The sequence below is a fragment of the Solea solea genome, chromosome 20 (genome assembly GCF_958295425.1).
Source record: "Solea solea chromosome 20, fSolSol10.1, whole genome shotgun sequence".
NCBI classification, from domain to species: Eukaryota; Metazoa; Chordata; class Actinopteri; order Pleuronectiformes; family Soleidae; genus Solea; species Solea solea.
In genome coordinates, this window is record NC_081153.1 from 4268854 (window position 1) to 4283170 (window position 14317).

The 14317-nt window shown below is 40.4% G+C and overlaps 1 protein-coding gene across 5 annotated transcripts in view; it reads left to right on the top strand.

Moving 5' to 3' along the window:
* The window catches only part of adcy2b (adenylate cyclase 2b (brain)), a 59634-nt gene that overhangs the window by 20277 nt on the left and 25040 nt on the right, over positions 1-14317 (top strand). For all 5 annotated transcript variants that reach the window (XR_009234083.1, XR_009234084.1, XM_058619836.1 and 2 more), the window contains 5 exons: positions 3146-3294; positions 5020-5131; positions 7066-7193; positions 8745-8903; positions 9935-10067. Coding sequence is in view for 3 of the 5 variants with exons in the window: in XM_058619836.1 (XP_058475819.1) it covers positions 3146-3294; positions 5020-5131; positions 7066-7193; positions 8745-8903; positions 9935-10067 (681 nt within the window). In the remaining 2 variants the exon portion in view is untranslated. The remainder of the gene's footprint in view (positions 1-3145; positions 3295-5019; positions 5132-7065; positions 7194-8744; positions 8904-9934; positions 10068-14317) is intronic.

Below are 14317 nucleotides of genomic sequence, written 5' to 3' on the forward strand. Positions count from 1 at the left end.
AAACTATTTAATCTACTTTCTTTGTCAGGGATGTGGAGTTAATAAGTTTATCATGTCCACAGAGACATTTGGTTGATACATTCTTTCTAACCATATAAACATAAAATAACACATTAATACCTGGTGTTTTTTTAACCATATAATCATTAGCTAAGATTGTGTTTTTTTCCTTGTCCTTACAACTGGTGAAGAAACATGATCAGTTACTAATATGTCTAGAGCTGAAACAAGTACTCGATGAATCGTTTATTAATCGATTACTAAATGAATCGTCAACCATTTGAAAATTGATGAATCAGTTTGAAGCTTTTTTCATGATTATAACAAGATTTGTTGTCATCGTTTTAGCTTCCTAAATGTGAATATATTGCTCCATATTACATTACATTACATGATGCTTGTATCTAAAGCGACTTACAATAAGTGCATTTCAAATGTTCCATATGACAGAGAAAAAGGATATAAGACATTCAAGAACATCGTCATTTCCAGATTTGGCAATCACCAATCAATGTTTTTTAACATTTTCTGATATTTTATGGACCAAATGATTACTCGATTCATTGAGAAAACGATCAACAGATGAATTGATTATAAAAATAATCGTTAGTTGCGGCTCTAAATATGTCATTGATAAATGAAATATAGCACAAATGTAATTTTTTCCTATGAGTAGGCGTATCAACACATAAAATATATTTGTTTTTTATTTTTTAATCATGCAAATTCAGTTAAAAAAAGAGTCATTACCACAAGTCTGCGTATGTTTTCGTTTTGCTGCTGACGGTGGCTGAATAATTACAAAATATTTACCACAGCAACTGTCTTCATGTTGGATATGATTGCGACTGCGTGCGTGTGTGTGTTTTACGTTTTGTGAGCATGCACATTAACGCCTAAATAAACACCATCAAATCCCATTCAGCCACTGAATACAGATCACTTTAGTTCATTAATCAAACACATGGTTAATGAAGCTGCGTCTCTTCAGGCTGCTGTGCTCCCACTGCATGCTCACAGTGGAGTTTTTTCATTTTGCTTCACTGCTGAATAAGTAAATAAGTGCGGGTGGTGTGTGTTTCTATTTTTAGCGCGAGCCCCCACCATCCACTCTCGCTACTTAATTTGCTGCTGTGTTTTAGGAAATGAGCCTGTGGTGTGTGAACAATGTAATGACCCTCTCTGCTGTGAGCTGCATTTATGAGTCACACCCCCTCAGGCTGCTGTTCTCGCTCTCTAACATGCACACACACACCCACACTCGAGCCCGAGCACCTCGATCACCCTCAAAAAAAAGCCTCCATCCAATGTGCTCTGTGCTAAATTAAAGCTAAAAAACCCACATCTTGCAGGGTTATACAACAGTTATGGGTGATGGATCTCACATCTCTGAGTCTCAGAAATTCTTTATCCCCCCCCCCTAGATAACGGATTATTTTATACAGGACATGGCTTGATAAGATTTCCAGTGTTGCCACAGCTCAACCGTTAAAACTCTTGAGGATTTTTTTTTAAGGTCAAAGAGCAAATGGACTTTGTGCAGTTGTACAATGCAGTTATTCCAGTCAGGTAGGTGTGATCGATGAGAGTATGGGACACTTCTAGTGCTAGTGTAGATGTGTTACAGTGTTTTCAAACTGCTACTTTATACTTGTTTATTTATTTGGTCTGAAATGTTTGCACCTTCCCTCAGGTGGCACCCGTTCACGTCCTTTCTGGCAATTAATTAACTCGTTGTTAACAGGTCGATCGCACCGTGTGTGCACGTGTCCTTTCGTTTTCACCTTCAATCTGCTCATAATAATCTAATATCCAAGCTTAAAAGTCATTTTTAATGAGCAGATTCACTCTGCTGCTTTTGTCTGCAGTGCAAAGATATCGTCTGTGCCTCGATAGTTTCCTGTGCTCAGTGATGGAAAAAAATAGCTCCAATGAACCATCATTAGTGAGATGGGGAGGGGCGTTTTATTTAGGATTTTAAATATTGGCTGGTGGTTGAGATGGGCTATTTTTATATCGCGTAAGAAGAGACGAGAACAGAATGCAAAGAAAATGGAAACATGCTGATCAGTACAGACCAGAACAGCACAGAGAGCAATAGAATAGAATAGAATAGAATAGAATAGAATAGAATAGAGCAATACACAGCTGCACACAAAAAAAAGCAAGAAGAACTGATGCACCACACATTTTTATACTTGAACCCGTGGGTCACAGTTACACGATCCAGTGTGCAGATCCTGCACAACCACATTGTTTGAGGTTGACTCATATTGTATCAACATATTATGGGATCTGAAGGAAAACATATGACATTCAGTCAAAACAACACAGAGCGTGGTTGCCAACGTTTCAAAAACACGGGAATAAGAGATGTCGCACTTACACCCGGCGTTAAACTGTTGTCATACTAGTACATCACCTTGCCACAGTCTTTTGTTTTTTAATGATAATAATCAGTGAACCCATTTGATGAATCGGCAAACTGGAGACTGAAAGTGAAAGTGCAACGGCAGCAGATAATTATCACATGATGATGAGAGGAGACAGCAATAACAGGCTATAAAAACATTATATTGGTTAGACGTTCGCCAACAACAAGTATGAGAGAGGGGAGCGCTTGTTTTCTAACCTTAGCTGTAGCTTTCTGTTTTGCCAGTATAGTGTCCAGGAGAAAATTATCCACACAGCTTCCTCTGCACTTTCAGCTGTCAGTGTTTTAGTGCAACTCCACTGCAGACCTTTGTTTTTTTTGCGTCTTGTGGTCGAGATTTTCTTTGAGGGGGGCACTGAGGCTTGTTAGGGTTTGGTAAAGTGCTACAAGCCGCAGCAATTATTGCGAGAGTGACAAAACAGAGGTGAACACCATAAAACCATAAGATTAACAGAGCTGTGATGCCTACAAATGTAAATTCAAAATGTTAACATACTGTCTGCACCACTGTTGTTAGTAATCCACTTTAACACATCATGATAATTCATCACATTTCTTACATTCAGCACCTTTGGGATGTTATTACATCATCATCGCTGTATCCTTGTGTTGGTATATAAAATCTAAACTCACCAGAAACATGTTACTTGCCCTACTCTGTCACGTCTGGGTTTTAATCCCTTCATTCCCCTCTCTCTCTTCTGTCTCTAGGAGCGTCTGCTGTTATCCTTACTGCCTGCTCATATAGCCAGAGTGATGAAAGCCGAGATCATCCAGAGGCTCCAGGGGCCCAACTTTGGTCGAGCTGAGAGCACCAACAACTTCCACAACCTCTACGTGCAGCGTCACACCAATGTCAGGTACTTCTCCATTCTTCTGCCTCCACATAACAGAGGTTATTATTTTCTGCTCTCATCTCAGTGCTTGATTGCTCCTATACCATCTTGTCCTCCCCCTGCTCGCTGCTCACCCTTTGTCTTCTTTTGTCCTCCCTTCACTACCTGCGTTCACATTTGAGTTACTCCTATACTCTGTGCTCCTCTCAAGCCCTTATCATCTCTTTTTATATCTCCTCCTTTCCTCACCTTTCCTTTCTTGTCATCATCTTGTTCCCTCTTCTCTGTCACGGTGAAATTCAAGTTAATCCCCCCTAATTGTACTCTGGGGTCACTTTGCCAAAAGAAGAAAAGCGTATGCCCTCTGTTCTCGACGAAATCCTCCTCTATATTGTGGGGTTTTCACAGCAGAGTACACAAATCCAGGATTAGCACAAGAGCCTCTCTGCAGAATGTCCTCTAAAAACCTGTTTTCCATCATGCTGAAGCCTCACAGGGGGAAACTACAGTATATCTCGATGTCTCTTTAAGTGGGCCCCAGGTGTGTGTGTGTGTGTGTGTCCTCATGTTGATCTGCCTATTATCCGTCCAATAATAACAAAACATCACATGGCCTCCTCACAGTGACAAAGACAATCCTTCCAGAACAAAGAAGCGACAGTCAAGGACAGGTGACAGTATGGTTCTGCTGGGAACCTTCTGCATCTCGTACGTCTTTAGCTGCAATAGCGTCTCATCCTGGGGACAAGCAAGCTAAATTACAAGAGGCTCAAAAGCGAAAGTGAAAAACAACGGCACACTGACTGATTTTATTCATGAGTTAAAAAAATGTTCACTTAGTACGTAATCCAATCCAATCCAACTTCATTTGTTAAAGCACTTAAAAACAACTGCAGTGGACCAACGTGCTGTACAGAATAATAAATGAAAGACAGAATAAATTAAAGACATAAAAGCTCACACGAGGCAATAAAGTACATACAAAAAAACAAATTAAATAAATTAAAGGACATAAAACATGGGCAAAAGTAACAATAAAGCACAATAAAAACTAAATAAAATAATGTCAACAACCTAAATTGTGTCAAAGGCCGATGAGAAGGGATGAAGTAAAACAGATTATAGCTACAATCATTTCAGTCAGCAGTGTTTTTTTGACTTTTGATCCTGATATTTTGGTTCTTACAACTCACCACCTCCTGTTTTTGCTCTGGCTGTGCAGGGGAAGTTTTTCTGTGTTAGGGTTAGGGTAACTTTGGAAATACAATCTATTTGACTTACTTCTGAGGGGTCTTAGCTGAGGATGTAATGCTATTTGTTTATTAGCTTTTTTTCCCCTCATGTAGCAAATAGAAGACCCATTTTACATCATTTCTGAAAGCTGCTTTCATTGTCATAAAAACAAATAGTCAGTGAATTAGTCCAGATTCTTATTTCAGACCTATTTGATCCATGGTTTGTTCAATAAAAAGGTTTCACTTTGTCATAAAAATATTCCCTCAGTTGCCTAGAACCTTTAATAGCCATGATTATAGTAAAAAGTACTCATGAGATACTTAGTGTTAATAAGTTAATTCAAACCAATCACATCACATATAAAATGTCTCCCTGTGGGTGCAAAAAAACAATTTATTCTTCTCTTAATGGAGGACAATGGAATGTAGGTTGTGTTATTTGATGGTTGTGTTTATTCAGTCACGCTGATTGAACCGCGCTTTGTTTGTTGTTGTATCCTCTTGCTCTCTGCAGCATTCTGTATGCGGACATCGTCGGCTTCACCAGGCTCGCCAGTGACTGCTCGCCAGGTGAACTCGTGCACATGCTGAATGAACTGTTTGGCAAGTTTGACCAGATTGCAAAGGTAAGTCCGAGTCAGCAGGCGTGTACCACGGTATAAGTTATTTAAAAAAAGTAGGAAAGAGAAGGATCACATGTACAGTATTGTTCATAGGTACCATACAGAGGATGTTCATCACTTTAAAGGGAAAAAGAGAAGCAGCCGTGTAATAATTTTGTTTGTGAGAACATTTTTATTAAAAATAGCAACAGCAGCATTTTAGCTGAGTCATGCTGTGAGATATGTATATCTTCCTTCATGTCAGCCGGAGTATTATGTTTTATGAAATGCCTGGTTATTATCGCTCGGTGATATTGTGTCGATGTTGTTATCAGACACAAAAATGTATGTATGTCATGTCATTTAATTTATAAATTCAGGGTAAATAAACCAAGCACGCTCAATTGAATTATATGCTCAGATCAGCTAATTATGACATAACCCTGAAGAGAGAACCGGGTCTCTGTCAATCACAGGAAGTGCAACCTTGAAATGAATGTTTTCTCTGTGTGCGGCGGCTACAGACGGCCTTCACACTGTACCTTCAGAGAGTGTCGTGTCCACTAACAGCTGCAGGTTGTAACAGTGTGGGCTGCTCAGAGTGGATCTTTCCGTCTCATGGGTTCTCAGAGATTCGGGTCTAAAATATCTGAGTCAGACAGGCTGTCTCGGCTCTGTGTCCAGCAGCTCTGTCCTTCTTCTGCCTGACCGAGGTTTGCGTTATATAAACCCCCGGTCGAAACGATGAGCAGTTACACATCCCACATGTGGAATAACAGCTAATGCGTTATGTGTGTGGGTGTTAGGTTTTGGGCTTGATGAATGTGACTGCGTGTGTGTCAGAGTTGTTTCGGGGGTGAAAAAGAGCATGAAAAAATTTCATTTCTGTTCGATAAAGTGGTTAAAACTAAATGAAATGACATTTTATGTGGATCGCGCCAATTCAAAACATGCATTATCTCAAGGAACATTACATAGTAAGGGAGAAAATCAACAGTTAGGCAGCAGTGGAGAGTAAAAAGTCCCTTTTAACAGGACTCAAATGGCCCTTTTCCACTATGGTCCCAGCTCGCACGGTTTAGGTTGGTTTTCCACTACAAAAAAAAAGTACCTACTCAACGTGGCCGGAGTCATCACTGCACATCTGCATGAAACTACTGTGACTTTGTTTTACACGGGAGACACTCACACACAACTGTGTGTGACTAGTGACATGTAAAGCAGTTGTTTTCAGTGTAACTGAATCATTAGAATCAGTTAATTAAAACTATTTGTTCAGTACTTCCTACATGACCGGAGCACAGACTCAGCTCAGACTGGGAGACAGAGACAGGGTTTGTGATGCCTGTCACCGGTACCGATCAGCAGTGCTGTCGCTAAATACACCAGACTCCTCTGTTAAATATCGAGATTTTAGACATGTTCCTGGTAATCGTTGGAGATTAACCCACGTCTTTAGGGTTGTTAAGTCTTTTTAACTGATCTACAGTTCGGCATTGTTCGGCTTGATTCTTGTGTCGGACGTCTCTTCCTGTGATGGCACTCTGACCAATCAGTGACCGGCAGTCTGGCAACATCACGCATAGTATCACCTCAGCTTGCTTGGAACCTCGCCAGAGCAGGTACTTAAAAAAGTACCTGGTACCAGGTACTACGCTAGTGGAGACGTGAGGCGGTGGAAGGCGGTGGAAACACGAGTAACTCAAGATATGTGCAGCCATCTGCTTCAGCTGGTTGGGGTGAAAGGAAAAAAATTGAGGACAGAGAGGGGGGAGAGAAACGGAAATAGAAATGTTGGGGGAAGAGATTAACGAGAGAGAAAGATATATAACTGTTGTAAAAAAGTACTGTAATCCTCATTATGGTTTCAGCACAATGATGTTATTCATAAAGCGGTTTACCAAATGTGCATTTCTTCCTCTCCCCTTGTTACCTTTTTCCCCCCCTTCTTTTTCCAGGAAAACGAGTGCATGCGAATCAAAATCCTGGGAGATTGTTACTACTGTGTGTCTGGTCTGCCAGAGTCTCTGCCTCACCACGCCAGGAACTGTGTGAAGATGGGCCTGGATATGTGTGAGGCCATCAAGTAAAATACCACACCTCTCCCTCTTATTCCCCCCCCAACACACACACACACACACACACACACACACAACCAGAAACACAAACACAAACAAACGCACGCCTATGAAACAGACTGAGCAGAAGGAATGCCAGACTTTTTCAGCTGTGTTTGAATTCCAGAGTCAACACTGTGAATGCAATATGATAAGCCTCCCAACTAAATAAATGGACATTTCGAGTGACAAAAATACTTGGTTTCACCTCCCTCCCGTTGCTTTTTACTCATGCATGAACACACACACACACACACATTAGCTTCACAGAACCTTATGTACTTGGCATGCCTGCACTGACCTTTAATCAAAATCAGATTAAAAGATGCCATTGAGCTCACCTTTCACATGATGAAGCCGAGTCTTTCAGTGCTGGTTGAGCGGATTTTCCAGCCTGACCGAAATGGAACTTTCAGAGGAAAACAGTGCATCATGAATCATTTTTGACACATGCCAGAAAACACTGGATACTGGGCAACATTCGTGATGGAATTGTAAACATGACAGTCTCCAAAAATAACAACATTTTTCAGTAACACATAATGTACGTAACAACATTCTGGATGATACACTTAAGTAACGGAGAGATAAATTCTACTGAAAATCAGAAGTCACACATCTTATGTAGACAAAAAGCAATGTGTTTATTAAATGGCTTTAATACAAAATGTAATTTGTGGGCCACACAGTTAGTGGTTGGCGCCGTTGCCTTTAAGTCTCAAGTCTTAACCGTCAAGTCTCAAAAAAGTCCAAAGTCAGTGCAAGAATCAAGCGAGTAGAGCTGCAACTAACGATTATTTTCAAAATCGATTAATCGAGTAATTGTTTGGGCCATAAAATGTAAAATGTCAAAATTGTTGATGATTAATTTAGTAATCGATTAACAATCGATTAATTGAGTAATTGTTTCAGCTCTACAAGTCGAGTCCCTGCTTTAAATCAAGCGAGGTACAAGTCAAGTCATATGAATATAGAAGATGAAGACGATTTCCCAGATATTCCACAATTAAAAATGCTAAAAAAGAGACGTTTTTATCAGGAACAGAAACACTGTATTACTCATACAATGTAAGGACTGCTTCATGGTCCCATACAACTGAATTGTTGTATATAAAATATATAATTAACATCAATACAATGAAAATAAATAAATCTACAGAGCTTAAAATGTAAAGGGAAGGGAAGGAAATGGAAATCGTCTTTATTGTCATTATACATTGGAAATTACACACCGAAATTTCAAGGTCAGGTGGAGGGTTGATCAGACCCGCTACCGCCACGAGGGACCGACCTGACCCAATGTGTCGTACATTCTAACTGTTTTATTGTTTGAGGAAGGAACACTGAAATTAGACCTAGTGTACATTAAACCGTGGAAATTAATTTCAAATATTAGTCCTTGTCCTTGTTCTCCTTTTCTTTGGTAATCTTTGACTTTTTGTCCACACATAATATTGTTTCAAACACAACTTAATTGTTGAAAGAGCTGCTACGACAACGTTTTACGTGTGTCTTCACAGAAAGGTCAGAGATGCCACTGGAGTCGACATCAACATGCGCGTCGGCGTCCATTCGGGGAACGTCCTCTGTGGCGTGATCGGCCTCCGGAAGTGGCAGTACGACGTGTGGTCACATGACGTGACGTTGGCCAATCATATGGAAGCGGGAGGAGTGCCAGGGTGAGAAAATATGGTTATATACAGTACATACAAATACAAATGCATGGAGTGTATAGGGAATTTCTCAAATTTTAGGAAGGTTCATTGGCAGAAGTTTAATATAATACCCATAGGTATACTTGTATAGGTGTATTTTTGCAGTTTATAAACATTTCTATGTAAACCAAGTGAACTTTATTCCACAAAAGAAGAAGAACGACACCCTTTTTGGTATGCAAAGGCAACCATAGTTCCCTGTTGTGGATCTTTAACAAAAAAGCCACTGCAGCAGGTCTATGAGCTTCAAAAGATGTTGCAATTGTTCTCCTGATAAATCCTGGGTGTTGTTTTTGTAAATATGCAATAAACCAATCAAAGTGCCATCTTTTGCCCCCCCCGAAAGCCTGGTGGCAGATTACTGCTGTAAGGGTGCCAAGGGTAGTGAGATCAAAAAAGCGCTGTTCTGCAGAGGAACCAGATCTTCTCATGTACCAAATAACAAGAAAGTACGTGAGGAGATTGTCTGTGTATGTAATAAGGCTGAGAGTATTTTTAGTGTTGTGTGCACTTGCCAATGTACTGTAGGTGTCTTTGTTATGAGACTTCGAAATTACCTTTAGAGCGGATCAAGTGTGTGTTGACATGCGTTTTTTTTTATGCACCCAAGTATTTAGTATTTAGTATTTCAGCCAGGTCTTTTGTATTTGGTTAATTAGCTGGATGTGTGTCATTTGGTCATTACGTCTGCCTTCCCAGCACCGAGATGTAGGAAACTGGCTGGTACCTTTGTCTAAGCCACACTCAAAATAAACTCTCCCATTGCCACCACATTGTCTCACTGGACTGCCAACACTGTTTTGTCCTCTCATGCCTGCCAAGGGGAATTTGAAAATAAATAAATAAATAACTACAGCAGCTGAAAAAACATAATCCATCCATCCATTTACAGGGTAACAAACAAAGATGGTTGCAGGTCAGAGTAGATGTGAATCTGGGATGTCGGTAATAAAGACACAAGCCCTTAACCCTGTTCACTTCCTGTCTTAAAACAGGAGGGTCCACATTTCTTCTGTGACGTTGGAGCATCTGAAAGGCTCGTACAAGGTGGAGCCCGGGGACGGACAGAGCCGGGACTCCTACCTCAAAGAAAATGGAGTGGTCACCTACCTGGTCATTAACCCAAAGGTCAGAAACCCACTCACCCCTCTCACTTCACTTCTCTTACATTTTTAGTCACAGTCAGAGAGCATTGTTGCTTTGTGGTTCATTTGGATTGTTTGGTTGCTTTTAGGTTTTTTAGCACTGAACTGTTGTACTGTACATGTGAAGTTCATATAGTTAAACCTGTATGATCCTGAAGTGTGAAGCCCCACCCCCACCTCTTTTCTTTAAGCTAAAAGTCTGCAGGCTCTGAAGCTCCCTCCAATAATAGACAACAGGGTTTATTACTATGCCACTGCGACTCTGGAGAACTGGTTTGAAAAGAGAAACAATTAAGTGTGTATTGTACAAAATATGTCAGTAATGCTCTATTGTTAAAATGACATGACTGCTTCTTAATCAAGTGTCATTTATTAGAATTAAAGCGAGGTTAACAGCTTCTGCAAATGCTTCTGATTCATGTGTTTACATCACAGTTACCTTCATTTAGCAGATTCTGGCTTGATGATGATGATGATGATGATGCTGCTGCTGCTATCAAAATTCAATTTATTCCCAGGGGATGCATGTAATTGCCACGTTGCAGCAGAGGTTCATATTTTGAGTTTTTGTGTGTTTTGGATGCAGTGAGTTATAGAAATGAGTTGTTGTTGATTTTAGTTCAGTTTTAAGGTGTTGTCCGTTATAGGTTTATGGTTAGGGTTATTCTTAACAGCAGTTAACTTAAGCCTGCCCCACACTAGAGGATTTTAAAAAACATGGGAGGGCACAGACACAATATACTTTCTGACCGATTTCCAATGTTTTAATCCTAGGAAAGCACAGATTAGATTGATCCAGTGAAGACGCAGGATCACACACTTGGCGTTTAATCAAACAATTTCAGGGAGGAGATTCTAGGGATTTGGGATCTCACAGAATATAACTTCAGAATATAAACGGAGACATGGAGGCGGAGTGTCGGCGGTGTCAGTCTAGTCAGGTCAACTTTATTTCTGGAGCACATTTAAAAAAACAACCAAGGTTGACCAAAGGGCTTTTTTAGTCAAAGGCATAGTAGCATAAAAGGTATACAACATAATATAAATGAAAAGTCAAATGGCCAAAAACTACATAGAAAGTGGGGACAGCTACAGTTTTTAATGGCTGTTTTGTGCAGAGAAATGCAAACAAAATTAATAAATAAACTAACCAATATCGAGTCTGTTAGTCCCTCACACTACAGGATAACTTGGCCAGATAATCTGTTCAAATCATCCTAAAATCAGGAGGCACCCACGATTGTCGGAGGGGCCAGATACCGGGGACCGAAATCTGGCCAGTCATCCTCTAGTGTTGGGACCAGGGTTGACTAATGGTTAATTATCAACATCTTTCTTTGCAGAACTATGAGAGTTGATTTCAGCACCATGGACAACACCACTGTTCCAACAACACTTGCTAGTCAGGCTTTTTATAAAAAACACCAAAAAAGTGGGTAGCTCAACATTTTTGACAAGGTCAAGCAGAGGAACATAATAATAAAACATTGTAGCAAAGACAACATGTTAAGAATTAGTCTTCTTGAGACATTGTGAAGCTCTGATTGTCCAACAAGGATTAAAATGGCTGGTTGAGGATCTGCCTCTGCTATGAACCTCATGCTCAGAACATCACTTTAAATCTCTATAGAAATTGCTGGCATTTACTCACTGTGCTCAATGTGGTGGGGTTTTTTTTTGGCAAGAAATAATGTGCTCATCATCAGTCCTTCTTCTACCTTCCTAATCCCTCCATCCACCCACCTGAAATATATGCAGCAAGACCTCCCATGTTCTTGCTTCAGGCTTCCTGTGTTCTCTGTCTACTTTCTTTACAGTCTCTGCATTTTCTCAGTGCAAAAGTAGCTTTTTCTTTTTTATAGAGGAATTAAGGCCTTGGTTCTTTCAGATGAATCTTAGAAATGCTATAATTTCTCTTAGTGTCCCCTTTTAGTTCTTGTCAAAGAGCTTCAGCGATAATTTATTCACACACTCGCACAGTTCTCATATGGCGTCTTTCCACCAACAAGGCACAGCACAGTTAAGTTGCGTTTCCACTAGCGTAGTACCAGATACCAGGTACTTTTTTTAGTACCTGCTCTGGCGAGGTTCCAAGCGAGCTGAGGCATGACGCTGTCAGACTGCCGGAGTGCCGTCACAGGAAGAGATGTCTGACACAAGAGTCAAGCCGAACAATGCCGAACTGTAGATCAGTTAAAAAGACTTAACAATCCTAAAAACGTGGGCTAATCTCCAAAAATTACCAGGGAAATGTATCAGACGAAGTCTGTGCTCCGGTCACGAAGGAAGAACTGAACACATCGTTTTAATTAACTGATTCTAACGATTCAGTTAAACTGAAAACACCTGCTCTACAAGTCACTAGTTACTTGTTTGGTTTCATGTTGCAGTTTCATGCAGCCGTGCAGTGATGACTCTGCCCACGTTGAGTAGGTCCTATTTTTGTAGTGGAAAACCAACCTAAGCCATGTTGCGCCGTGCCGAGGCGAGGCGAGGCGAGGCGAGGTGGAAAAGGGGCTTTAGTGCAGAGTAAAGTTAATGCTTTAACATCAGAACAAAGATTAAAAATGCTCCTCACTGGCACAGGTGATAAAACGAGACGTGACAGAAATTAAAAATAAAACAGAAAGTTCTGAACAAATGAATAAATGACACATCTCCACGCCCTTATTTCAACTGTCATATAAGCTGCATATTATCTCTATCTCTTTCCCCCAGAGGAGATATGGTTCCAATCAGGGTTGGCTACAACCCAAACCATAATATAAATTAAAGTTTTAATCAATAATGGAGAATGTTGTTCAACTTAAAAGAGGGCGAGCAAAATAGTGGATCACACCCACTTCTTACTGGTTGTTTATACTTTTTATTTTTTGCAGACACTGTGTTTTTTCGGGAGTGCATATCATGGGAGTTTGCTAATGTGCATGTTTGCATAATTTTCAATTAACCTTCTTTTTTGGGTTGTTTTTGTTTCCTATTTATTGATGCAGAGCAGCAACACTTGAGGAAGGAGAGAGAGACCTAATTTACTTCCCACAGTTCTGCAGTAATTAAACAGCAGTTTTAGCTCTAACCTGAGCCTCTGGGTATTTTTAAGTGCAGTTGCTTATAGCACAACATTATCACCTTATAGGAAGTCTTTGCAATGGAAATGGCTTGATCAGATATTTGGGGGGGGGGGGGAGGGGGTGCGTGGGTGTTATGTGACAGTTACAAGAAGCCTTGAGTGGATCAAGGTCAGATTACAGGAGCATGGATTACAGAAGGTGTCGTCTCCACTGTCACTGTCATTGACTGTCACTGTCATTGCAACCCCGAGGAAACAAACACAACCATTTTGGACAGTGTTTATTTCAGTTCTTACAGGCTTTTTTTGTCAGGTTCTGTCAGTACGTATCTTTATCAAAGGTATGAGGCTTTCTACTACTACAGAGAAGTATCCACTTCTTTTTTTGACAAAAAAATGTTGAAAAAGGAGGGGAAAAAACTTCTGTTTTCATCGTGTCGTGACTTTAAGTGGAGCAATGTTTGTTTGAGCGGTAAAGTGGAGTGCTGTTTTTCAGAGAGAAGCCACTCGGCATAGATGTGGATATAAATGGAGCGCTTTATCAGTGTTGGCTGAAAGTGTTTCAGGTAGCTCCAAACAATGGCAGGCCGGTCACGGAAGTCAAGAGCTGTCATTTGATCACTGTTCCCAAAGCGCAGAGTCCTTTCTTTTTTTTTTTTTTTACCGCACACCCACAGAGTGTGAGATGTTAAAGTCCGGCTTATGTGGTCGCAGTTGTTGGATCAGTGTGGGCATTACAGATACTGTGAATTTTTTTTCCCATTTACAAAGGCTCAACATAGTTGTAATGATAAATCACCTGGATTCTCTGCTTTTATTGATATGTGGACCAAGACCATTGATTTTGTTTCTCATGAAATGGATAAGCCAGTGTTTTTTCATATGTTAACATCTGAATTGGAGTGGTGGCCTAGTGGTTAGGGAAGCTCCCCAACTCATCCTGTATAGCAGGGTTTCTCAGTCCTGGAGCCACTGTCCTGCATGTTTTAAATGTTTCCCTGGGTGTGATGGAGTAGGGAAACATCTAAAACATGCATGTCAGTGGGTCCCCAGAACCAGGATTAAGAAACACTGCTGTATAGGATGGGTTAAATACAGAGAAGTAATTATATATATGTTAATATACTAAACAAACTACACTATACTTACATACATAGGGGCGT